Raw genomic sequence first — 26,167 nt, 5'->3', positions numbered from 1 at the left:
TTGCATTTAGTATTTTATCACAAACACAAAACACCGTTAATCATATTAAGACAGATGAAACAAATTGTAACAAAAAAAGAAACAGCTTCAGAAAATATTTACGCTTATACACAAATAAAGTTAAGCGTGTACGTGTCTTGCTCGCCGACCATTTAACAAAATAATAATAATAATACTCTGTGGGATTCAGAGTTTCACATTTAGTGCTGTTGACATGGGCCAGGCAGTCCCGGATTATCCTAGTAGCACAAGTAGCTACATATGTAGTAGCTACTACACATATAGTGTAGTAGTAGCTACATATGTAGTAGCTACTACTACACATGTAGTGTAGTAGTAGCTACTACACATGTAGTGTAGTAGTAGCTACATTTGTAGTAGCTACTATTACACATGTAGTGTAGTAGTAGCTACTACACATGTAGTGTAGTAGTAGCTACATTTGTAGTAGCTACTACTACACATGTAGTGTAGTAGTAGCTACGGGCCCCGCACTCTCAAGGGCCCCGCGCTCAATTATTTCAAGCGATCAATTCCGGTTCTGTGATTCTGCACTTGCTCTATTACTACAGTACTATACCGCCTTCAACTTTTACGAACGACTGGGTGTTTAAGGTTACCGATTCGTCGTATTATCTGGCTGTGTAGCAAATGAAAAAATACAATTACTTTACTATGCAAGTTAAACATTTATGTTTTAATATTTGCTGTTTTTTTTTATTCAGATCCCCTTTAGAACATGTGGTAGCTTAATCTGTGACCGTGACTCTGGCAGGTCAAGGGAAGTTTTTCACTTTGCACGCTCAAGGCGTTGACTGAAGCGCAGACACTGAACGATTACGAACAATCCCCCCCCACTCCCCCCCTCCCCCGACCGATTCGATTAATTTTAACGAATCCGGATCATCACGACAGGATTCACAAATCGATTTTTCTTTTTTAAACCCAGCCGTGTTCGGCTTATCCGGTCGCACGTCGCTCCCCACGGAATCGTGAAGAACCGATCCCTACAATGTACAGAAACCAATTACTACAATGTATAGAATCGATTACTGCAACGTAATTGATCGATTCCTACAACGTAACAATTCACGCGACGTAAATAATCGGTTCCTATAACTTAAAGAAGCGATTCAGACAACGTAAAACAATGATTCCGACAACGTAAAGAACCGATTCGTACACCGTAAAGAATCGATTCGTACAACTTTAAAAAACGACTCCTACTACACCGTGTTGCAAGTGGCACGCACGCGCAAGAAAGGCGTTTATGGATGCCCTTCATGAAGTCGCCCCATCGTCGAATGCCAACTTGTCCGCACGTCGCAGCGAGAGACGTATCCCGTCAGCCTCCACCGCAGCATCGTGAACAACGAGAGGGTTGGCTGCAGAAGTTTTGCCAAAGCTCCCCATGAAAGTCTCCCACACGTGCCATTTGCGCTTGGAGCCCGTCCTTTTGGAGACAACCAACAAGGACACGGGCAGCCGCAGAGAGAGAGGGGGGCCCCGAGCTCTCGGGAGCTCCAGGCCCAGGCCTTCCCCCCCACCCCCAGAACTTTGAGGGCCACACCACCAGTGGCGTGGTGTGGAAACTTCGCTACTTACAAACATTCGACTTACGAACTTTCAGAGATACGAACAAACCTGGTCCGTACGTCCAATTTTTCCTGGTCGGACCGAGAGTCGTAAGTTCAACCGCCGCGCAATAAATGCCGGCGGTTGCATCTACATCTGCAGAACGTGAAGAACCAGTGACATCTACATCTACACAACGTGAAGAACCAGTGCCATCTACATCTGTAGAACGTGAAGAACCAGTGGCATCTACATCTACAGAACATGAAGAACCAGTAGCATCTACATCTGCAGAACGTGAAGAACCAGTGGCATCTACATCTGTAGAACGTGAAGAACCAGTGACATCTACATCTGCAGAACGTGAAGAACCAGTGGCATCTACATCTGCAGAACGTGAAGAACCAGTGGCATCTACATCTACAGGAGATGATACAACCTTCCCTGTGTTTAGTGTACACGTCGTACACCTTGTTTTGAATTGACAGGAGTAAAGTTGGACTTAGGGACAAATCGACTTGCGAACAGACCTCTGGAACCTAACTCGTTCGTAAGTAGAGGAGTCCCTGTACATACAAGGTGGTCTCCGCTTTATGACTGTCGTTATATTATGTCACTATAGATCGATTTACGACGTGTTTTCCGACACATTTGAACAGTCAGTCTGCTTTCCGGCATGACTTGGCGTGGTGGGGTTATGTCATTCCTAAGTGGGTTTTTTTCGCGTGTGGATTTGTATCCATTTAAACCCTGTTAAATGTGACTCGTAAAAGGAAAATCACATCTGCAAGTGATGTTTATACTGTTTCTATGGGAAAATGGGGTCCGATTTACAATGATCTGGAATTAAATAAGTGCCTGTTACATGCACTTATTTAAAATTACTTATGAAAGTCAAAGTGATTTCCTGCTCAAATGCGAATTAGGGCAATGCTCATCTTCTGCTGAGAACCCGTTGCCCCCTTCCCACCCCCCACCCCCACCCCCCCGAGCCACATTCCCATGGCAGGGGGCGAGTCTCTATACAGGACAAACCACTGTCGACTTCCCCACAAAGTGGTACTGATTTTCATCCATTCTGGAAGGGACGACCACCCCAGGCCCGCTCTTTGGGGGGAGGGTGGAGGCTGCGCTTCCATGTCACGCTGTCAGATCTAATACTACTGCTTTAAATTGAAAGCGTATTGGGGGGACCGGGGGGGGGTCCAGGGGTGCCCACACGGTGTGACTTGCCCTGGGCCCCCCGCACCCCCCACCTATGGAGGGCACATGCAAAAAGGACCGTAAAAAAGCCGACTCGCTTTCAACCTGCACATCGCGCAACGCAACAAGCAAACTGAACTGGAGCAAGTGGCACCATTATCGCCCCCACCCCCCCACAATGAGATCAGCCTCTCGTCTCAACACTGCTGAGGGTAACTCGGCAATCCCATAGGAGCCAGCGTGCGTTGACAATAAGCACGCGCGGGTTTTTAGTGGCGCCGTTCCCGCAAGCACGTGGGCGACTATCTCGGGGCCGCTGCGGCGTGCGTGCTACGCTTCGCGTGACGTCGCCGGCTCTCCAGCGGCCCTGCGGAGTTGACCCGACGGTGGAAAGTGGCGAGGCCGCGACCGGCAGGCGAGTCCCACGCAGATGGGGACCGGGGCAAGGCGCAAGCCCGATCGCGGCGAAGGTCCACGTCTCTGGGACGTTCGGGTCGCACCCCACCACCGCCCCCACCCCCCCGACCCGGCCCCCGTGCTTCTTCCGTCGTCTTGCGGCAGAGAAGCCAGCGGCGGTTCCGTCGGCAGCGATTTTGTGCCGTTCGGCTGCGTCGTCCCGAGAGCCGGTGGCCGATTGCGGATGCAAAAGACAAAGACACGCACGCACACGCACGCACGCACACGCGCGCGCACAAAGTCCGCCGTTTCAGGGGAAGTGCGAGGTGATTTTTTGGTCCGCCGTTTTGGAGTTGGTAGCCGCGTTCGGTCGAGTGGCATCCTCGGCGCTCTTCCGTAGCGCTGCGTCCGCGGCGAGTCGTTGCCGTGAACGTCGACTTCGCCGTTGGTCCCTCCACCCAACGCGTCGCCTCATCCGCACTGCGCACGACCGCCACGTGCCAGGTCACGACACTTCTTTCTTCCCCTCGCGCCGCTCAAGATCTGCGATTCCTCCTCACCCAACCACCCCCCCCCCCCCCACCTGCCATCGTCTCTTTTCCATTATGGCCTTGCTCATTTCAAGAAACGCGCAAATTATTTCCTACCACCGCTCCGATAGAGTGCCGTTTGACGTTTCAGCAGCTTCGGGGGGGGGGGGGGGGGGCGGGGGGGGGGTCTCAACAACCGCATTCAACAAAAAAACAACGAAAAGTCGCCACGCAGGACAGTCTCTTTGTGATTTCTCACTTTTGTGCTTTAGCTATCCCCGCCGACCGGACGAGGTGGGCCACGACTGCCGTCGGTGGACGCTTTTTAAGGGGTCGACGCAGTCTGCCGCTAGGGCTGGGCGGGGGGAGGGGTAGGGACGATGGGGAGACACAGACAGCGCCCGCTGCCTTTTGCCGTTTGTCGCTGCTGCTGCTGCTGTTGTTGTTGTTGTCGATGGTGGTGGTGGCGTTAGGTGCTCGCTACTAACAGCGCTTGCCCTAACAGCCTGTTAAAGCCTCTATAGGGGGGGTGGGCGGGGAGGCGGGGGACGGGAAATCTTCGTGCGTCTTTGACGTCGGTGCTGTTGGACCGTGGCGCCGTTCAGCTGCACTTGCAGGAGCGCACGATCATGTTGGAGAGCTGCTCGACGCGCGACTCGCGCCCCACGTAGTAGAGGATCGTGAGCGGCTCGAGCTCCTGAGGGACGCAGCAGGGGGAGGCCGATGCGTCGGGGTTGCGCAGGCTGTACAGGCCCAGCACCTGCGCGCGGTTACCGACGACGACATGCGACAAAATAAGGCGCACGCACAGAGCGGCGTCTTCCGCGTGGCCAGCATCTTCCGCTCAGAATGCCTCACCTCTCTCATCTCTACATCGCTATACGTCTGCAAATTGCAGGATTGGTGGGTCCCGTTCACAGGCTCAGCATTAATTTCACTTAGCGAGGCGTAGCGCCATTGTTTTTAAAGACATTGTACTCACCGCAGACAACTGTAGTGACACGACCGCCGTACCCTATGATAGCTGGCGCCAAACTGCGCCACACGCCCTCCTACATGGCCTTGTGGGAGCTTCGAGACCATTAAAAAAAAATTCCGAAGAAAAACTGATGACAGGTTAACCCTGGAAGTGAAAGGGTTAACCCTGGATGTTAAAGGGTTAACCCTGGATATTAAAGGGTTAACCCTGGATGTGAAAGGTTTAACCCTGGATGTTAAAGGGTTAACACTGGATGTGGAAGGGTTAACCCTGGATGTTAAAGGGTTAACCCTGGATATTAAAGGGTTAACCATGGATGTTAAAGGGTTAACCCTGGATGTTAAAGGATTAACCCTGGATATTAAAGGTTTAACCCTGGAAGTGAAAGGGTTAACCCTGGAATTGAAAGGGTTAACCCTGGATGTTAAAGGGTTAACCCTGGAAGTGAAAGGGGCCTGGAAGTGAAAGGGTTAACCCTGGATGTTATAGGGTTAACCCTGGAAGTGAAAGGGTTAACCCTGGAAGTGAAAAGGTTAACCCTGGATGTTAAAGGGTTAACCATGGAAGTGAAAGGGTTAACCCTGGAAGTGAAAGGGTTAACCCTGGAAGTGAAAAGGTTAACCCTGGATGTTAAAAGGTTATCCCTGGAAGTGAAAAGGTTAACCCTGGAAGTGAAAGGGTTAACCCTGGAAGTGAAAAGGTTAACCCTGGATGTGAAAGGCTTCAGGCTATATTGGTTGGGTGGGGATCTTTGTTTTTAGTGAGTGCTGCAACTCGCCTTGGTGTACTGCGTGTTGTAGCTCCACAAGTAGGGGCAGGGCCCGGCACACATGTTGGCGTGGTATCCCTTGGGCTCGTGAATCCACCTCCAGCCGAGGTCGCGCCGAAAGTCGATGTATAGCTTCCTCAGGCAACAGTTGTCCTCCTGATTGCTGGTGCCAAGAGATCGCGCGCACGGGAGAGAGGTTTTTTTTTTCCCCCCCGCCCGACTCTTTAGCGTTATTGTTGCCTTCACCGACTTCGCAAGCAGAATAATCGTAACCTTAAGATTTTTCCTCCTGGGGGAATCTGATGAGCTACTAAGCTTTTTTTTTGTTCACAGATGTCCAGTAGGGGCACGGGGTCAGAAAGTGACGACAAACAACAACAGCCACCGATAGGAGTGCAAAGTTTAGGAAAGGTGGGCAAGTCGGTAAAAATAAATATAAAGTAAAATTGCAAAGGGATGTTTTTCAACACTCAATGCAAGTTATCACAAGGCAGCAAGAACAAAAAAACGAAAAAAACAACAGTCCCAGACCACAGCGGGGCAACACACAGTCCCTCAATAAAATTGCATGTTAACATAAATTTCCAGGTGCCAAAAACAAAATTGCACAGATGGTACAGATAGTACTACTGTGAAAAGCACAGAGGGACGAATCAATAGGGGCTCAAGTAGTGCCAAATTATCGTAGTAGCAAAAGTAGCTACATATGTAGTAGCTACGGGCCCCGCACTCTCAAGGGCCCCGCGCTAAATGCTTTCAAGCTATCAATTCCGGTTCAGTGATTCTGCACTTGCTCTATTACTATAGTACTATACCGCCTTCAACTTTTATGAAAGACTGGGTGTTTAAGGTTAGCGATTTGTCGTATTATCTGGCTGGATAGCAAATGAAAAAATACAATTACTTTACTATGCAAGTTAAACATTTGTCTTTTAATATGTGTGTTTTACTTATTTATTTAGGGCACCTTTATAGCATATGCTACAGGCCCCGCACTAGTTTAATCCTGCACTGGGCTCAAGCTGCGTGTCACCACTGCCATGCCCACGTCCAACCTGGCCAAACGGCTGCACAGTTAGTCAACAAAACGCAAAGGTCACAGCGGCAGCAGGAGCAGCAGCAGCAGCAGCAGCAGCGCTACCTGGTAAATAATAAAACAGTTTTAGAGTTCTTCTGCTTCAAAGTTTACTTTCTCTCGTGGAGTCCAGCGCCCTCCACCCCGGCCACCCCCACCTCACCTCATGCAGTACTTCTCATCGAGCGTGCGCTTCCTCCGAGCAGAGTGGGAGGCTTGCGCCCCGTCGGAGCCGTTCGGGCTCCCCGACTGCGTCATGATCAGCAGGTACGGGAGCCGTCCCTTTTCCTGCGCCATCTTGTACACCTCGATCACTTGCATGTCGTGCCGGACCGGGCCCACCACCCGCCCTTCTGTGCAAGGAGAAAAAAAGCAAAGCCCCACCGTATAGCTTTCGCGAGCGGTCGGAGCAAGTGCGGTCGGTGAGTGGCCACTTTGAGGGCCGCCACAGCGCAGGAGGGGGAGTGGGTGGGGTGGGGTGGTTGGGGGGTTGGCCGTGACCACGCCTGGCCCACACCCGGCTGTCTTTGTCTCCCCAGTGGCGATGTTTACACACCGCACCAGGTGAATCGAGTCGAGGCCGAGTCGACCGAGGGGAGTCCCAGAACCGGTTGGGATGATCGCCACTGGTGTCGGTGTCGAGCTCGTAGCGCGGCTACCATAACCGCTCCCCACGACATGAACACACCCATGCACTCTTATTGTTATTGTAAGCGTTTGGCTGGGAATAGCAAAGCAGTGGAACATTTTGACATTTTTGAGTCTAGTGCGAGTTTAGCTCAGCTGTGGTCTGGCCAGACGGGGCATTCCCCCTGGGGGCGTGCGTTGCACGAACGCGCACGCACTGCGAGTACTCCACCTTCGAAGTGAACTTGCATCCCCGGTTGCGGTACGGTTGAGTCGCTTGGCCAGTGCAAGGAGATCTTGAAACCTTTGTTCGTGGCTGGAGAGGAAGACATGAAACAGAGAGAGAGAACGAGAGAGGGAGAAAAATAGGTAATTATAAACATTATTTTAAATTATAAACATTATTTTTGGATTCCTGCAGTCACGAAAGCGTCGAATCAAGAATTAGAAACATTATTCGGTGGAGGTTGACCGAATGGCTCATTGTTCAGGAGCGCTGGACCGGTACCGCTGAGAGGCCCGGGCACGAATATATAGTGAGTTGATGATAATCATAACTAATTGTATAGAACCGTAATAACATAGACTTTAAACTTTCGTGACTGCAGGAATTCATATTCTTGTTTTTTTCGGTAAAGTCAGGAAGATGGAAAATTAAATTAAAATAAAAGATAATTTAAAAAAAATATCTACGCCTGATGAAGACCGCTTCTGTTGCGATCGAAACGTCGTGGGCTTTTTTTTGCTTTTATTATTTTTATTTCAAATCTGTATTGAGTTAAATTTTATTTTATTTTATTTGATTTTCAATCTACGTGACTTTACCGAAAGAACTAAGAGCACGTAATAACATGGCCAGCCATTACAAGGCCCGCTGAACAAACGACACGCACCAAGAAAAACTCGAGCGAACGTGATTCACCGGTCTGTCGACTCGGGGCACCAATGACTGCGCCGAAGGGAAACGTCGGCACAACGAACGTTTAAACACGTAGCAGGCTTTCATATTCAATTTTATAAAAGGCTTTCATATTCTTGGTTCTTTCCGTAAAGTCACGTAGAAGGGAAATAATCAAATAATAATCAATAAAATTATCACGACGTTTCGATTGCAACACAAGCAATCATCATCAGGTGTGAAAACCACAGCAAGAACATTTTTTTTAAAGTGGCGTTTTATTTTTTCAAATTTGCTTGCTGTTGCAATCGAAACGTCGTGAGAATTGTATTGTTTTATTTTTATTATTTACCTTCTATGTGACTTTACCGAAAGAACCAAGAATATGAATCCCTGCAGTCACGAGAGCTTTAAATCGAAACGTAGCAGGCTGTCACGACCAATATTATTCATAATAAAGTTTTTTGGGTTAAATCGCGTAAGTATAAATGTGTCCTAACCCTATTCTGGAAAATCGCCTGATGATGCTGGATGTAATTACCAGTGAAATGTCATGGTACTACTCAAATTGTAAATGTTGTGGATTTACTCTCAAACACACCGGTGGGCTGAAGGAGTAACTAATTATCGTTTTGTTTACGTGACAAATCCCTTACTAATTGGCTGTTGTCGGGTGGTGGAGGGTTAGGACACATTTATACCAACGCGATCTAACCCAAAAGTGTTTATTATGGGCACAATGAATGTTGTTCCCGCAGTAACAAAAAAAACGAGGCAGATACAGACGAGACGGGGTGAAGATCTGAGCCAAAAGCAACGAAGGGAGGCAACTCCCCAATGTTTGTGGTTTGTGAATCCGATCAAAGACCCACTCGTGTGCGTGCCCTGCCGTCGACTCTGTACCGTTATGACCCTGCATCGCATTTTAATTGAACTCCGCGTTGAATCTTTTCATCGCTCGTTGCGTCGCACTGTTATTGACCGTTTCCGTCGCTTATCCATTCCTGTTTTGCTGTATGGTATTTGTGAAGGGGTGCGACACCGAATAAAGATCGATCGATCGATGGGGTCCATCTAAAGAAGCACGCTACGAGCGTTTACGACACAAAGCACGTAGACAATTGTGAGTGACTGCACGCAAGCTAACATTGGATTCAAAACTAAAATAAAAACTAAACTTAAGCTATTTTTATTTTCGCAGGTAAAAGTGACCTGGCCACAAACGATAGCTCAATGAAGTGCCTTTATCGTGTGAAAATGCATCGCAGCCAAATACTCCGAAACGCACGTCGATTCTCAATGTGGACGGGAAAAAAGCATGCAAACTCCAAATATACAGCAGGCATCGTCAGGTTCGGAATCAAATCCACGACCACCTGCATACCAGGCGAGGGAGATAATCTCGCCACCCGAGCGCCTCAATGTAAAAAGGGGAACGTATGGTTGGCTATGTATGGTGCGAAAGAAGTTCAACACACACACACACATTTCCATGTATTCATGGCACCACAGTGTGGTGTTATCGACAAGATGCGTCGAGTTTCCATTGCTGGCGGTGAGGGTGTGCGAGCTGGCCTTACTTGAATCCTGCAGCCAGGCCTGCACCGTGTCGGTGACGTTGAACGCGAGTAGCTCCTCCTCCCCTCCCGTCTGCACCACTTGGCTCGACACAAAGCGCTGAGTCAGGTTGTCTGGACCCGGGCCAGGCAGCAGCTGTCACGGGCACAGGGGTGAACGCGAGCCAATGATGCACGACGTCGAGGTGAGTGTGAGTCAATGGAAAGCGACGTCAGGGTGAGCGGGAGCCAATGGCGTGCGACGTCAAGGCGAGTGTGAGCCAATGACGCGTGACGTCATGGTGGCCGGGAGCCAATGGCGCGCGGCGTCAAGGTGAGCGAAAGCCAATGACGCGCGAGGTCGATGTGAGCGCCAAGGTGACCGTAAGCCAATGACGCGCGACGTCCAGGTGAGCGCGAGCCAATGGCGCGCGACGTCGAGGTAGCCGAGAGCCAATGACTCGCGACGTCGAGGTGAGCGCGCGCCGGTGCAGACGGTCGGGACACCGCAGGCCCTCGCCTCCTGCCGAGGGATCGATCGATCGACCGGTCGTGGTGAGCCCGGCCGCCGCTCGCCGAGCGTCGGGAGCCGTCCCACCTGGTAGAGCTCGATGCGCTGCTCGGGGAGCGTCGCCTCGGGGTTGGGCGTCCTCAGCAGGCGCAGCTCGGCCGACACGTAGCGCACGTCGAAGGTCAGCGCGCTGACGTCGAACTCGAACGTCCCCCTCGAGTCTGAGCGGCAGGACGGGGCACGGACGGGTTACGGTCACGATTCGTGCCCTTCCCGATCGACAACGGTCAAGTCGGGAGAATCTGAAAATCGGAGGGCCCTGGGTGCTCAAAAGGCCGAATTCCGGCATCGATCCTGGGGGTGTGACGTCAGCAGATGATGTCACACTCCTGGATCAGTCTGGACACGTGTAGAGTATTGTACACTGCATCAAAAACATGTAATTCTATACATTTACCGTACGAGTTATATTTGACAATCGAATACACGAATCGCATTTTAGACTGCAAATTCTTCCCGTTTGCTGTTTGGGTTGATGTCGGGGAACGTCAAACAACACAAGGAGGGGTGGTGGGGCCTCATATTAGGCAAACCGTGAACCGAACCCCAAGTTTCCCCCATTTGCCTTCGAGTTTGCACATCGCGGATTTTCCGAATGCGGCCATTTTCAAGAACGTGACCCCATCCGCCCTGCCGCGAGTGCTCACTGAAGTCTCGGGATTTGGGGCGAGGGTGCCAGGCGCTGTAAGCCTGGGCAGCGCCGTGGTGACAAGATAAGGAGGCACACGGTGGCGGGAAGATGTTAACTAGCTCGGCTGGTGCACATGAGGTCGTGGGTCCGATCCCGACCCTGACGCCTGTTCTATATGGGGAGTTTGCGGTGCCAATCTCTCCCCGTGGTCGCGTGGATTTCTTTCTCCCGGGGCCCTCCGGTAGTTTTCTCGCTCCACATTTACAAACAACGTCACGCTTTTAAGAGCACTTGGCCGCTGCTATGAATGTCCACGCGACGATAAGCAAACTTCGTCGAGCTGTCATTTATCGACGGCCAGGTCGCTTGTGAAACAACAGCTAGGTACTCTTTGGTTCTTTCGGTAAAGTCACGTGGGTATAAAATAAAATAAATCACGACGTTTCGGGCGCAACACAAGCGTCGTGATTTATTTTCTTTTATACCTACGTGACTTTACCGAAAGAACCGGAGAGTATGGATTCTTGCGGTAACGAAAGCTTCAAATCAAGAAAGAGCTCGGTAGCTCAGTGGCGGACCTTACCTGGTAACATAGAAATCGTTTTTGTCGTAGTTTAGTTTAGCGAGAGGCCAGAGATTGTCCGCGAAGCGTTGGATTCCTGAGGCTGCACGGTGCTCTCTCTGCGCTGTGCCCCGGCATGCTTGGGGTTTTGTTAACTCCACTCCCGACAGCCCCGTTTCCTCCCACTCTCTTACAATAACAAAAATGATCGAACTAAGGTCACACTCAACACATTTGTGAAGAACACTGTCTTAAAATATTTATTTTGTTGTTGTTGTAATATATGACGTTTTAGGAAAAGGTCCTCAGCCCTCCTTGATAGCAACATGATGTAAAGTGCGCTATGAAACTATGACGCGAAAATAACTTTTTAAAATATTTTATGAAGGGGTCATTGCCCGATTGTGTTCGTTTTGCCGTTGTTGTTGTCGATGCTTGCACACCGCCGCTGACGCAGTAGCAGCATCGCCAGATACATCGTTTACTCGTTCATGTGGAAAGCGACCAAACAACCCAGCACAGGACCCCCCTGAAAAAAAAAACATCTTGAGACTCATCAAGGCTGTTCTTGGGGGCGTAAAAAGCTTTGTTTTTTTTTAACACGATGATGCTGCAAAGGGATCTATTTAACGATATATTTACATCCGATACTCCCACTGAGTTAATTTACCCTCCAATGGAGACACTCAATGAGCACAATACGATATCAACATTTACACACATGCCAAAAAAAATCACGCTCATTTCTTAACAGATTTTTAACCCATGCTGTATTGTACGATCTTTTCCATAATAGAGTTTTTTTGGGAGGAGGGGTTAGATCGTGTAAATATAACCACCACCACCTGGCACATGAACAGAAAATGCCAACTCGTTACCTGTACAGCACACCGGGTGTGTTGGGGAGTGAACCCACAACATTTACAAACCGAGTACGACGTTTCGCCAGTAATTACGACCAGCATCATCAGGCTACAGCCAGATTTGTGGAGACAGGAGGACAGAACAAATCTGGCTGTCGCCTGATGATGCTGGTCGTGATCACTGGTGAAACGTCGTACTCTGATTGTAAAAGTTGTGGATTTGCTCTCCATCACACCGGTGTGCTGTACTGGTGACGAATTGGCACGTTCTGTTTACGTGACAAACCTTACAAATTGGCTGTGTTGGGTGGTGGTGTTTAACGACACATTTATTTTTACGTGATCTAACGCAAACAAAAAAACACTATTATTGATAATATTGGTCACGAAAGCCTACGTGTTAAATTGTACGATCTGTAATAGTAGCCAGATGGCTCGGTGGTTACAGCTCATTATACATTGCGTTCCATTTCAACGGCGGTGGTCCCTGTCAACTGGTGGTCCTGGTCAAGAGAGCTGCTTTAGCTTCAAAGGTGCCTCAGCAACCAAGTAATGAGAATATTAATATATCCTGGAGGAATCCGATCAGCTATGAAGCTATTTTTCACAGGCGTCCAGTAGGGGCACAGGGTAAGAACGTTACAACAGTGACACACAAACACGATAGTAGTGTAAAGTACAAGGCAGGTAAACAAATCACCCAGACACAAACAAATGCAAAACACTAAACCATCTCCATCCTACCATGCAAAGCACACCGAGGTATTAACTTATTTTTCAGAAGCGACCTGGCCACAAATCATAGCTCAACAAAGCGGCCCATCATTTGGACATTTATAGCGGCAAAATAATCTAAACAGCCTAAACGTATTTCATAAAGTCTGAAGTCTTGGGTCCGGAGACTTTTGAGATCAGAATCGGTGTTCTTTTATTTAGGACTGGAGGAGGAATCGACAATGAGCCATCTATGAAACTATTTTTTTTACAGATGTCCGGTTGTGTGGGAGGGGGGGGGGAGCTGGGGGTCAGAAAGTTACAAAAACACATTTTTTTTAAACCTACAGAAGGAGTACAAAGTCTAGGAAATGTAAAGCAGGTCTCTTTGGCAGGGGGCGAGTCTCTCCATGGGAATGACCGTTTGTCAATTCCCGCCGCTATATGGGTACTCATTTTGTCGACGCCGGGAGGAGGGAAAGATGATGGTATGAGTCACTACCCCCCTCCCCCCCTACCAAACCAGGGTTTGAGCTCGCAAACTCGCCGAATGCGAGCCGCTCGCTCAACCGTTGAGCCACTTGGGCCAGTTACGTGACGCATTATCTTCGATAGAAATGTATTGACATTACGAAAAAATAAAACACTTGCTTTAAAGTCTGGATTTCTTCACCGTAACGCTTGGCTCACACCCACCTCCTGCCAGGATTTGCGTGAACACTCTGAGTTTGATATCTATGCGAGCGAGGGAGGGAGGGAGTGCTCATGCGTAGAGAATTTGGCTCTCGGTTCAATCCTTGCCAGACACGGAATTGTCATCAGTGAGGGAGGCATGAACGGGGGGGGTGGGCCCTATTTTTCCCACGCGATGTTGCTCGTAAAGCTGCTAGAGTCGGCTTGGGAGTCGGGATTATCGGCGTGAGGCGCTTAGCACTGGAGCACAAGGTGCGCCCTTATCCGTGACGAGCCGAAATTATTGTCCACCCTTTGTTGCTATATTCCTGCAATGACTCCGGCACATCGGGTGAATTGAAAGGGGTGCGAGAAGCTCGATCTTCCACGAGCGTGCGTTTGCCACAACTTCCACTGTCTACAGCGCCCAGAGCCACGTCCGCCCTTCCTTCCTCATCTCGACCCTCCTAGCTCTCTCCTCCCAGCCCTCTCTCACTTTACAGAAATCATCGCCGACCTCTCCCGTTTCCGCCCTCAAAAACCGATCCTCTTGTCACTCGTTCTAGTTCTCGCCCTTTCCCTTCAAATCCTCTCCACCCCATCGCTTCTCTGCTGCCTTCCCCACTCGCAAACCCCTTCACCTCCTCCCATTTGCCCCGCGCGCCTTCCGACCCCTCGCTTTGCGCGCCGGGCGGTGACGTCGATTCGCCTCCCTCCGCCAACGGCGGGTGAGGTCTTCTTCGGTTTAACACGTGCGCTTTCGCGACCAACATCTTCCATGATAGAGGGGTTCTTTTTTTCTGGGTCAGAATGTATAAAGTCTTCTTCGCGGGTGCGCTCCTTCAGCCAATGGGGAGCCACGTTGCTCGTCGGCTCCGTGCTCCGCGCCATGCATCACGGACGCGCGCCGTGTCTGCCCTCGTCTCCGTTGGTGCAGGTCAGTCCTCTTTATATATTCCCATGAACGGCTTTGTGCCAATGAGACGCAGCACCACGAGGGCGAGTGAGGCGAGATGATTGTGGCATGGCCGAAAATAATTCGCCCAGCAGCGTTCCAGACCGTTTCCGGCTGAAATTAGGCGGCTGATAAGAGGTCATTTGGAGAGAGCGTGGCTTCATCTTGATTTTTAACGGAAAAAAAAAAAACTTCCTTGAGGTAAACATATACAAGGCAAAGATCCCCCGTATAACCAGCGCTACGCCTGGCCACCTTTGTCTCCCCGGTCGCAATGTTCATACACCACAGCAGGTACTTATTTGAGGCTGAGTCGACCTAGGGGGAGGCCCAGGGCCAGTGCAGATAATCGTCACCGGTGTTGGCCGTGAGCAGGAATTGAACCCGGGTCGCCGGGTTCGTCATGCAGCGTAGCGTAAACCGCTCCGCCGCTGAAACATGTATACATGCACACATAGGGAATGGAAGGCGTTCGAGAGGACGTGCTATCGGGGAGATGGAGCGATGAAATCAATTCATCTTCAAAAGGCCGAATATGTGAACGTCGGTCAAATCTGCAAATGGCGATAAAAAAAATCCCATCGTCGTCACCATCATCATCATCATCGCCATGGAAAACTGAAGAAGTTCATTATGGTCCTTTTTGGGTCAAATATAAATTTGAACAAATGTGACCCACCGACAAACCGCCTCCGAGGCAGACTGTTGCAGCAGTGAGCATTGGTGACTATACCGCGCTGATGAGTCCCAATAAGGACGGTACCAGTTCACAGTTGTCTGTCGCCTGCTGCTTTCGGCCACATTTTGCTCTGATTCATATCGATGGCGATCTACGAGAAGGAGGACCACAGTGCACTTCTTCGGGAAATGCTGATGGGATAACATTTTTTCCGCAGATGCCACAAATGGCTACGGTGCTTTTCACACATTTCAGCGCCACAGAAAATTAGCGGTCGGCCGCTCGAACAGACGTAACGCGCGATCGGGGTTTTGCCCAACCCTTAAACTACCAATGCTGTTGGCGCACCGGAGCAAAGCCTCGCGCGCCTGTCCATAACAGCCTTTACGGCCGTTTAAATGTTCTTTTTTGAAAAATGTTTGCTGGAGCGCGCCCGCCACGTGTTTACGTTCCGAGACGTAAATATTTTAACCCGGCCAAACACGCAGCGCTCGAGGGACGACGCCTGTGCGTTATTGCACGCTTACTCTCCGCTCCCGGGTCACCGCCAAGTTCAGCTGCTTCCTCGGGCAAACTCGGGGGGGGGGGGTGCGGAGGGCATCTGCCTTTAAAAAACGAGCGCCATCGCTTCGCGACGCCGGCCCATATTTCCGCACACGCTCAACTTTCAGCCGTTGATTCAAGCGCCAAGCCGATCGGATCGCCTGCGATGAGACCGTGCGGGGATCGCGCCCCATCCCGTCGGAAGCCAAGCGGGTTTGGCATCAGCCCGGACAGCGCTTGGACTTGGCGAACGCCAGCGCTGCGTACAGGAAATATTTGCACCGGGGTGCGATGGGCGGCGTCGGAAACGAGGGGAAAGCAGCGCGTCGCAATCCCCCGGCCGCGTTGAAATGTTACGGGGCGGCGCTGCTCCGCTCCGATGCTTCGCGCTTCCCACCCTCTTCACCTCCATTCGCGCGCCGCCCCGCCGCCGATTAGCACGGCGGCGGGCCACGTACGGTGGCGAAAGAAGTTCGGCGTACATTGGTGAATCGCTGCGCACGTTCGCGCGTACGCGTTCCACGAGCGGGGGAAATCGAAGAGTCGCCCAACGGCGGCCGTGCTGGAGCCCAAAAACCCACCAGAGTGCACACCGCCGATGAGGAGCGCACCACCGATGAGGAGCACACCGCCGATGAGGAGCGCACCACCGATGAGGAGCACACCACCGTCCGCGCCGCACGGATCGCGGCGGTACCGCCGCGATCCGTGCAAGCGCCTTCCCGCCGCCCTGCAGCTGGGTCGAAGAACCTCAACATTCAACTTTGTTACGGGGGGAGGGGGGGGTGTCGCCAACCGCGCGGAGACTCATTTAGGGACACCGCTTCGTGACCGTTTTGAAGGAGCCATCAGCCGCCTCGTATTCACCGCAGTGCACTGGCGGCTCTTGGAACATCGATTTTGAATTTTTTTTTTACCGAAAAAAATTCCTTTTATTGTTATGTGAACGATGAGATCGATCACCAAACCGATGCTCCTCTCCATACCCGCACCACCAACCCCACCAGCCCCCCACCCCATGCCCAACTAAATAAGAAGACTGCACAACGTCGCTGTGGTGGAGGCTGACACTTTAGATATTGGGCAACTGCCACAATGCGGGCCTTATTTTACTCGCCGTGTACACGTATGGGTGATGATGATGATGGGTGGGGGGGGGGGGTGCAATGAGGTGTCCATGGCTTAGGGGGGTCAGCAGTCACCCCCCCCCTCCCCCGTTTCTGAGAAGCTGCGTGAACCGGTTTGGTATTTTGAATGCTTTCCCTTTTCGCATGGCGCAACAGTTTTTCAGGGGCAAATTTCAGGGGCTTTCCTCCTCTAACGTTCAAACAAAAAAAAACACCCACACCCCGGGAGATTTTAACCTCATAAACCCAGCAGAGCCCTCGACGGGCTGAGTGGCAGATCCGAAGGAAAAAATAATATTGGCGGTGATTTTGGGCCTACAAGGGTTTCATTTTATTTAAACAATGGGGTTCTCTGTAAAAGGATAGTTTTATTCCCCACGCAAGTTCGTGATTAATGGCCCTTAAAAATATATACGTAAAATACCCCTGTACCGTACGATCGTTATGCTTGTTTATCCCAGCAAGCCTCATTGAGTCTCGCGACTCTTTTCGAAGGAGGATCCTGCCAAGTTATAGCAGCAGAAGGCTGGCACAGCACACGAGGGAGTGGGTGGCCAGCACCACGCCCGGCCGCCTTTGTCTCCCCAGTGGCGATGTTTACTACACACTGCACCAGGTACTCATTTGAGGCTGAGTCGACATAGGCGAGGCCCAGGACCGGTTCAGATAATCGTAACTGGTGTTGGATGTGAGCGGGAATAGAACCCGGGTCGCCGGGTTCGTAGCGCAGCGCACTAACCGCTACACTACCGCTCCCCATTCCCCACACACACTCACTCACCCTCACCCCTCCATCCCCATGCACACTCATCCACCCTCACCTCTCCATCCCCCACACACTCACCCACCCTCACCTCTCCATCCCCATGCACACTCACCCACCCTCACCTCTCCATCCCCCACACACACTCACCCACCCTCACCTCTCCATCCCCCACACACACTCACCCACCCTCACCTCTCCATCCCCCACACACACTCACCCACCCTCACCTCTCCATCCCCCACACACACTCACCCACCCTCACCTCTCCATCCCCCACACACACTCACCCACCCTCACCTCTCCATCCCCCACACACACTCACCCACCCTGACCTCTCTATCGGTAACACCCCGCCTGCCCAGGCGCCCACCGCCACCGCTGCCGCCACAGCCGCCGCCACTGCCGCCACCACCACCACTAACACCACCACTTCCTACGATGCATTCGTGAAGAAGGAATGTCCGTTCAGATTTCCTAACAATCGCAGCCAGGGCCCCGGGCACAAACACCGCGTTTCAATGCACAACATTTCCTCTCGTTGTTTCTTTATCGGTAAATTCTGGGCCCCCAGTGTTGGTTGGTACAGCGGTGGCGCACGGCGACGTTACAAAGTCGCGCATTTGGCATCAATTTAAAAATGAGAAGTAGAAAATAAAAAACCCAACACTAAGAATAAGTCGTCATCTCAACAAGACTTCTTCGATTGTCCTTCTTGAGGGCGGTTGGTAAGCCTGGAGAAATCATCAAGGTTCAGGTTCCAACCGATAAAATGCCACCTTGTCAAAGTTTGCATCAGCTTTACCAAAATTCATCGTCGTTGGCCAAAATCAATCCACTGCTGGATGAAGACGAGATAGGTTTACAGTTTTTTGCGTGTTTATTTTTTTGCCAGTCCGTCTTCCAAAATAACAAGATGAGCCATTTTTGTTCAATTTCTGTAAAAAAAAATGTTTTTCTATATTTCAAGAGCAGCAACGCACGTGTATACGAGAAGGTCCTTAATGAAAAACGTTCACGAAGCAGCAGTCATTAAAGAGCCGCGTGCGGCTCCGGAGCCGCGGATTTCCGAAGCGCTGGACTCGATGACCAGTGAGTCGCCGGATACGCCAATAGTCAGTAAAGCTGCACAAATTATTTTAAAAAAGTATGAAAAATAATGTATGGCCCTTTGTCAATCCACTGCTGAACGAAGGCCTCCCCCCACGCCTTGTTGATCACGAGAGTCGCCTGACCATACTTCACCACGCTGGTCGGTGCGGGTGAATGAAGGCGGAGCTGGAACCCCAGGACGCCCGTTCGGATATCCCTCGCCACCGATGTGAGCGGAGGCCAGCGATCGAACGCAAAGGTTCACGGGGGTTCACCGTGCGGTGGGTGCACCCAAACACGCCTCCACCCCCAGGGGTGTGATCCGCACGAGTCCGTTATATGCGGCCAAGGATGAGTCCAACGCAGTGCCGGACCAAGCTGGCGCGGGGCCTGTAGCGTACGTTATAAAGGGGCTCGAAATGTAACAAAACAAAAAAAACGTTAAAATTAAAACACTAAATTTGAACTTGCATAGTAAAGTAATTGCATTTTTTCGTTTGCTACACAGCCAGATAATACGACACGTCGCTAAGCTTAAACACCCAGTCGTTCATAAAAGTTGAAGGCGGTATAGTACTATAGTAATAGAGCAAGTGCAGAATCACAGAAACCGGAATTGATAGCTTGATAAGCATTTAGCGCGGGGGCCCTTGAAAGTGTGGGGGGGGCGTGGCTATATATGCAGCTACTTTTGCTACGAGGATAATCCGACACTGATCCAAAGGGCAGCCAAACGAATTAGCTGCCCCACTGAACGAGATCCACTACAAGTGGGGCTCCCCAGTTCATTAGCGAAATTAGGAGGCCGTGCACCCGGCGGCGGATGAGTAACCGGCATTATTACTTGCTGGGTTTCCTTTCAGGGAAGTAAGAAAAGTGGCTGGGCTTCTTCAAATCAAAATCGCTCCTATTTGGTGTTGTTGTTGTTGTTGCTGCTTCGCTTCCTGTTTTTCTCGGACCCCGTTTCTACTCTGCAGCTCGGTGGCTTTCGCGCACCGCGACGAGCCGATGGCTTCCACGGTGCCTGATGAGATGCCGATAGGTGATGGGAGAGGCTTTCACGCAAGCTAAAGACGAAACCATAGCTTGTTTGTTTTTGCATCAGATATCGATACTGTATATCAGGATCTCCGAGGCTGTGGACATTTTTTAAAATGCGCTTTAAATCCTATTTAAACGCTTCCGCTTATTCAACTTTTAGTTCAATTAGTAAATGGATTCTTTAAAATGTATTTATAATAGTATTATTTGTATGCTGAGTGTCTGCTGCTGCTGCTCTGTACATCACTTTCAGATCCTTGATGAAAAGTGCAATATAAATGGAATGACTATTATTAAGGCCCACTCAGCTATATAACTATGTTTCAGAAGCGACCAGGCTATCAGCAATGATAGCCCAACGAAGTGGCTTATCGTCACGTGGATATGTATAGCAGTTGCCAAATACGCTAAACGCACATCAATGACCAAGCAATTGCAGGGCTGCACATTTAACTGCAAAGCACCAAACTAAAACTTAATCTATAAAGATGATGTAAAAGAGCTTGCGTGTGTTTGTGTGTATTGCTGGTGCAGTCTGTTGGCTACCCATATTACTAATCTATAAACTCAACAACAAAATATTTTTTTACAAGTCAAAGCCCACGAAGCAATGCAGCTCTTTTTCAAGAAGCGACTTGGCCACACCGAAGTGGTCGCTTATCATCACGTAGAATTTATCGCAACCAAATACCCTAAACGCATGGTTCTAAATGTGGAGAAAACCCCCAGAGGACCCGGAGAAAAACGCACGCAGCCACGGGGAGAGAGACATCACAAACTCCAAATACACAACAGGCGTCAGGGTCGGGATCAAATCCACGATCTCCTGTGTACCCGGCGAGGTGGTTAACATCTCTGGTGAAGGCGGGGGAGAATACAAGCACAGCACAATGAGTGCAATGCAACAATTGATGTTGCCGCACTGCCCTATCTACCGGTGCCTGCCGAGCGGGCTCCTATTTAAATGAAAGTGTGTGAACATTTAACGTCGCTAAATAAGATGACAAGGATGGCAAGGACAACGTCCCTCGTTCAGGAACGCCGCATCGAGTCTCGATAAATTTGTTTTAAAGACGACGTGCATTTTGGGGTCCCTTGGCCAGTAGCTGAGAGTGTTGCGGTGAATCGATGTCCGGGGGTTTTCCATTGGCCGACTTTTGGACAAGCAGTGTTAGTATTCGACTGTAACCGTGAGCTCTTAAACATCATTAGGATACACACACACGCTAGCTTACAGAGATACAGAGTATATAGACACACAGCGTAAACTATATATACACACACGGGGCTCTCACACACGCAGGGGATACACGGGGGATACACATAGCATACAGACACACACATAGTGTATAGACACACATGGGATACACACACAGCGTACAGACACATGGGATACACACATAGTGTATAGACACCCATGGCATAGACACACATAGCATACAGATACACACATAGCGTATAGACACACATGGGATACACACACAGCGTACAGACACATGGGATACACACATAGCGTACAGACACACATGGGATACACACACATAGCGTAGAGATGCACATGGGATACACACATAGCGTACAGACACACATGGGATACACACACATAGCGTAGAGATGCACATGGGATACACACACATAGCGTAGAGATGCACATGGGATACACACACATAGCGTAGAGATGCACATGGGATACACACACATAGCGTACAGACACACATGGCATACACACACATAGCGTACAGACACACATGGGATACACACACATAGCGTACAGACACACGGGATACACACATAGCGTACGGACACAGGGGATACACACACATAGCGTACAGACACACATGGCATACACACACATAGCGTACAGACACACATGGCAAACACACACATAGCGTACAGACACACATGGGATACACACACATAGCGTAGAGATGCACATGGGATACACACACATAGCGTAGACACACATGGCAAACACACACATAGCGTACAGACACACATGGCATACACACACATAGCGTAGAGATGCACATGGCATACATACACATAGCATAGACACACAGGGAATACACACACATAGCGTACAGACACACAGGGGATACACACACATAGCAAAAAGACACACAGGGGATACACACACAGATCACACACACGGGATACACACAGATATACATCATACACACATGGCATACACACACGTGGCCTACACACGTGGCATACACACACACACATGGCATACACACACACATGACATACACACACACACGTGGTATACAGACACACAGGGCCTACACACACACACAACACATACAGATCACACATACAGACACACGTGGATCACACGACAGTACACTACTAAAAGATAATCAATACCCCGAGTTTCCTGGCTGGCTGCTGGTTGGGTCTTCTCTCCAGCGCCCCAACAGTAACTCGTGTTGTTGTTGTTGTTAGTGGCTGCTGCGGCCTGTGCCCACCGAAACTAGCCGGGCAACTGGCTGCACGGGATTTTCCGTGTAACAAATGCAATTGTAAATGTTTGTGGAAGAAGTAGTAAACTAATTGGCGCGTTTTATTTACGTGACACACCTTACTGGCCTGACCTTTCGCGATGAATAATATTGGTCGCGGAAGCCTGCGTGTTAAAAAAAAAACAATTAACAAATAAAACATCTAATTTGGATTGAAACGGCGAAAAAGATGGCTTGGAAGACGTGATGATAATTAAAGATAAAATACTGTAATATCGACGAGAGGTGAGAGTGACGAATGAAGAAGACTGATCGCGGCTGAGTTCTAATTATAATCGCTTGAACGATTTAACCTTTTACATTCCTGTGTGTAGGTATGCAGAACTTCTTTTGCGCCGCACGTAGCCATCGTTCTTTGAATAATCGACAACACGTGACAACAACATCATCCAAAAACACACGCAGCCCTCACAATGCAAGTATACTATCTTCGCGTTAAATCCCATTTAAATAAAACGCCAAATCGCGGTACTTTTAGTAAAGTAGCGTCCAGGATTGTCAAGAAAGCGTTGTAAAATTTTACGAGAACCGTCTGCCACACAGTTTTGCATTACCAGTCAACCCGTACGGTTTTACCCGTAATTCTTGTACAGGGCACATTGAGTTTCCAGGTCCATACGGCGTACAGCCGTTTCAATACGGGCAAAAAAAAATAATCTCTCTGTTTGTTTGTGTCTCTCCCCTTGTGATAGGACTTTGTAGGATGAACGCTGAGATTTTATAAGGGGCACGGGGTGACCAATAACATCTGAATTGGTCTGTAATAAGGTAGGGGCACTGATTAGGGGGTTCACAGGTATGGCTTTGTACGTCGCAGAACAAAGAAATAACAACAAACAACAAGATCGTCCTTTAACCCAGATCGGGGATTACGTACGGACGTTCAACTTCTTTCGCACCGAGCAAAATATGGAAATTGCCATTAAGAAAGTAGCTTTTGCTGTCGTCCCCACGTTGTGGAACTCAACAATCCCCTTCAGCACATCAGCAACATCGAATGTGCACCCTTGACTATTCAGAGAAGATCTAAAGGCCTCTCTCTGTCTTTCTGGGTCAGGCTTTCGAGCAGCCCTGAGCTTGGATCCGTGCTTCTTGAGCTGTTGGCGAGATGTTAACTCCCTCGCCTGGTATACGGGAGGTCGTGGGTCCGAACCCAACCCTGACACCAGCTGCATATTTGGAGTCTGCATGTCTCTTATCATCATCACGGTGGCTATGAGATGTTAACTACCTCACCTGGTATACGGGAGGTAGTGGGTTCGATCCCGACCCTGACGCCTGCTGCTGTATATTTGGACTTTGCGTCTCTCTCTCTCATCATCATCATCACGATGGCTAGCAGATGGTAAATACCACGCCTGGTATGCGGGAGGTCGTGGGTCCGATCCCAACCCTGACGCCTGCTGCTGTATATTTGGAGTTTGCGTGTCTCACTCTCTCCCCGTGCTCGTGTGGATTTTTCTCCGGGTCCTCCGGTTTTTCCCTCCACATTTAGAATCAACATCACGCGCTTAAGATAATCTGGCTGCTATAAATTTCCACGTGATGATGATAAGCCCACTTCGTTGAGCTATCATTAGTGATGGCCAGGTCACTTCTGAAAAAGAGCTACATAGCTCAGTGGAGCCTTACCTGGTAAAATAACATACAAAATAGTGTAAATGTTGCGGATTTGCTCTCCAACACAACGGTGTGCTGTACTAGTAACGAATTGGCGCGTTCTGTTTTACGTGACAAATCTTACTAATTGGCTGTGTCGGGTGGTGGCGGGTTTAACGACGCATTTATATCTACGCGATCTAACCCAAAAACAAACCTATATTATGGATGCTGTTGGTCGCGAAAGCCCACGTGTTAAAGTGGACGATCTTTAACGGTAGCCAGATGCCTCGGTGGTAACAGCGAGCATCTTGGAAGGTTGACTCAGCCCATCATGCCTCCCTCCGGGGGGGGGGCAATAAATATGCGTACACATTTGTGGGAAACTCAACAGTGACTGTCTAACGGCTTGAATCGCTCACCCTCCTGCCACGGCAATGTGGAATTGCCACCCAACAGCTCTGCAGTCGCTGTAAACAGATGAGCGCCAGTGCCTCGATGCTCATTTTGAGCAGGACATCTCGTTGACTTGCAACGGTAGAAACGTGTGCGCCGTATTGCGTCAACAAAGGGGGTGAGATGTTGGGAGGGTCGTGGGTGAGCGAGCGAGTGGGTGAGTGAGTGAGCCCTTCACCGCTGTTGATCCTGCTGCAGTTGACGATGTGCGCCACTCGCGAGTAGTAGTGCTCCTCGCCGCGCGCCAACGCCTCTGCGCACCAGCCCTGCTCGATCGACAGCCGCCGCCGCTGCTGCTGCACCAGCATGTCCCGGGTGCTGTTGTAGAGGGCCATCACGGAGCCCGGAACCACCACCGCCTGGCTGCCGCCGCCCTCGAAATGCTCAGGCGGCTCGGCCAGCCGCAGCTTGCTCAGGATCTGACCGCGGATCGCCTCGATTCGCTTGCGCGTCAACTCGGTAAGGTCCAGGCTCCGACAGGTGGACATCGCGAGAGGCGTGTGGGGTTGAAGCACCAGCAGCAGCAGCGGCGATAGCAGCAGCAGGGGCATCGTCAGCCCGCCAGCACCAGCCATCGGAGCCCGCGGGGATGATGATGATGATGTTAATGATGATGGAGAGATGAAATTTGGGTAGGAGCGTTCCGATCAGTCCAGTTTGGCCGCACGGTAGTGCAGCTGATGATGACGACGACGACGACGGTGGAACCTTCTACCTATAGGTGTTGAGAAGTCCTGTTCGACAGATCTACTGCCGAATCGAGTCCAAGTTGGCCCTACGTGGCCGCGTGGTGGTGTAAAAGATGATGGTGGTGGTGATGATGGTAATGATGATGATGATTGAATAAAATACTGTACTCGTTTGTTGAGAACTTCTGTACTCTAAATTAACTACAGCTCTGTCAGTAGCTAGTCCAGTGTGTGTATACACAAAATAAAAGGTCACCCGTAGAGCCTGAACAGACTGTTGGGGCAAGCACTGTTAGCGAGCACCGATGAAAGCCGGGTCTGCACACGAGCGAGTGTGGTGGCCAGATGACTACACACCGCACCAGCTACTCATTAGAGTCCGAGCCGACCTAGAGGAGGTATCCCAGGACCGGTTCAGATACTCGCCACCGGTGGTGTTGGCCGTGAGTATCCGTGGAACCGAACTCGGGTCGCCGGGTTCGTGGCGCAGAGCGCGAAACCGCTGCGCCACACAACAACAGACGAAACGCACGAGCGCGCAGGGTTACTTAAAACCCAACAGCTTTGTGAATAAACTCAACGCTCCCTCTCCCGTCCTCCGTGGTAATGTCCTCTGGTTAGCGTCTGGTAGTGTTTAGGAGAGTCCGCAGGAGGAGGAGGCAGAGCAGGAGGAGGGAGGAGGAGGAGGAAGAGTCGACGCGGCACCAGTAAAGCGGAACATGTGTGGGCGAGGGGATGATAAACGGGGGGGGGGGGGGGGGTGTGGGAGGGGGTGGGGTGGAACTTACTTGGGTGGGTGGTGTAGGGAGAGGGGGAGACAGAGGGGCTGACACGGCGTAGGAAATACTTCATTATGTGATGTGTCACTTTGACCATCCCCGCTCTGGGCATCTGTGACGACGAAAAAGAATACAAGGCGATCATAGCTCATCGGATTCCTCCCGCGGTCGAAATAAGCATTCTGATTTATGATCCGTTACCACGTGTATCGATAGTTTCATTTTAGCGTGCGATTTTATTGGCGGACTGTTGTTGTTGTTTTGAAGCCTTGCCTAAGCTGGGATTTATTGTTGCAAA

At 50.3% G+C, this 26,167-nt stretch overlaps 1 protein-coding gene across 1 annotated transcript; it reads right to left on the bottom strand.

Moving 5' to 3' along the window:
* On the bottom strand, positions 1-25,792 carry LOC116953922 (transforming growth factor beta-2 proprotein-like). Its single transcript, XM_032974237.2, has 7 exons — positions 24,580-25,792; positions 10,207-10,340; positions 9,633-9,765; positions 7,387-7,470; positions 6,691-6,880; positions 5,462-5,615; positions 1-4,464 (listed from the first exon to the last, which is right to left on the bottom strand). The coding sequence occupies exons 1-7, from the start codon at positions 24,974-24,976 to the stop codon at positions 4,306-4,308; spliced, it is 1,251 nt and encodes a 416-aa protein (XP_032830128.2). The 5' UTR covers positions 24,977-25,792; the 3' UTR covers positions 1-4,305.
* Positions 25,793-26,167: the final 375 nt, after the last annotated feature.

This window comes from Petromyzon marinus, chromosome 53, assembly GCF_048934315.1.
Source record: "Petromyzon marinus isolate PM22_M1 ecotype Great Lakes invasive population chromosome 53, UKy_Petmar_22M1.pri1.0, whole genome shotgun sequence".
In the NCBI taxonomy this organism is placed as follows: Eukaryota; Metazoa; Chordata; class Hyperoartia; order Petromyzontiformes; family Petromyzontidae; genus Petromyzon; species Petromyzon marinus.
This window is presented reverse-complemented; position numbering and strand designations above follow the sequence as displayed.

What these genes read in the sequence shown, in the direction of transcription:
- LOC116953922 (XM_032974237.2), bottom strand. Translation starts at nt 24,976, where the DNA reads ATGGCTGGTGCTGGCGGGCTGACGATGCCCCTGCTGCTGCTATCGCCG. An exon ending in AGCGCATCGAGCTCTACCAG is followed by an intron (nt 9,766 to 10,206) that starts GTGGGACGGCTC and finishes TGCCCGTGACAG; the next exon opens with CTGCTGCCTGGCCCGGGTCC. An exon ending in GATGAGAAGTACTGCATGAG is followed by an intron (nt 5,616 to 6,690) that starts GTGAGGTGGGGG and finishes TCTTGGCACCAG; the next exon opens with CAATCAGGAGGACAACTGTT.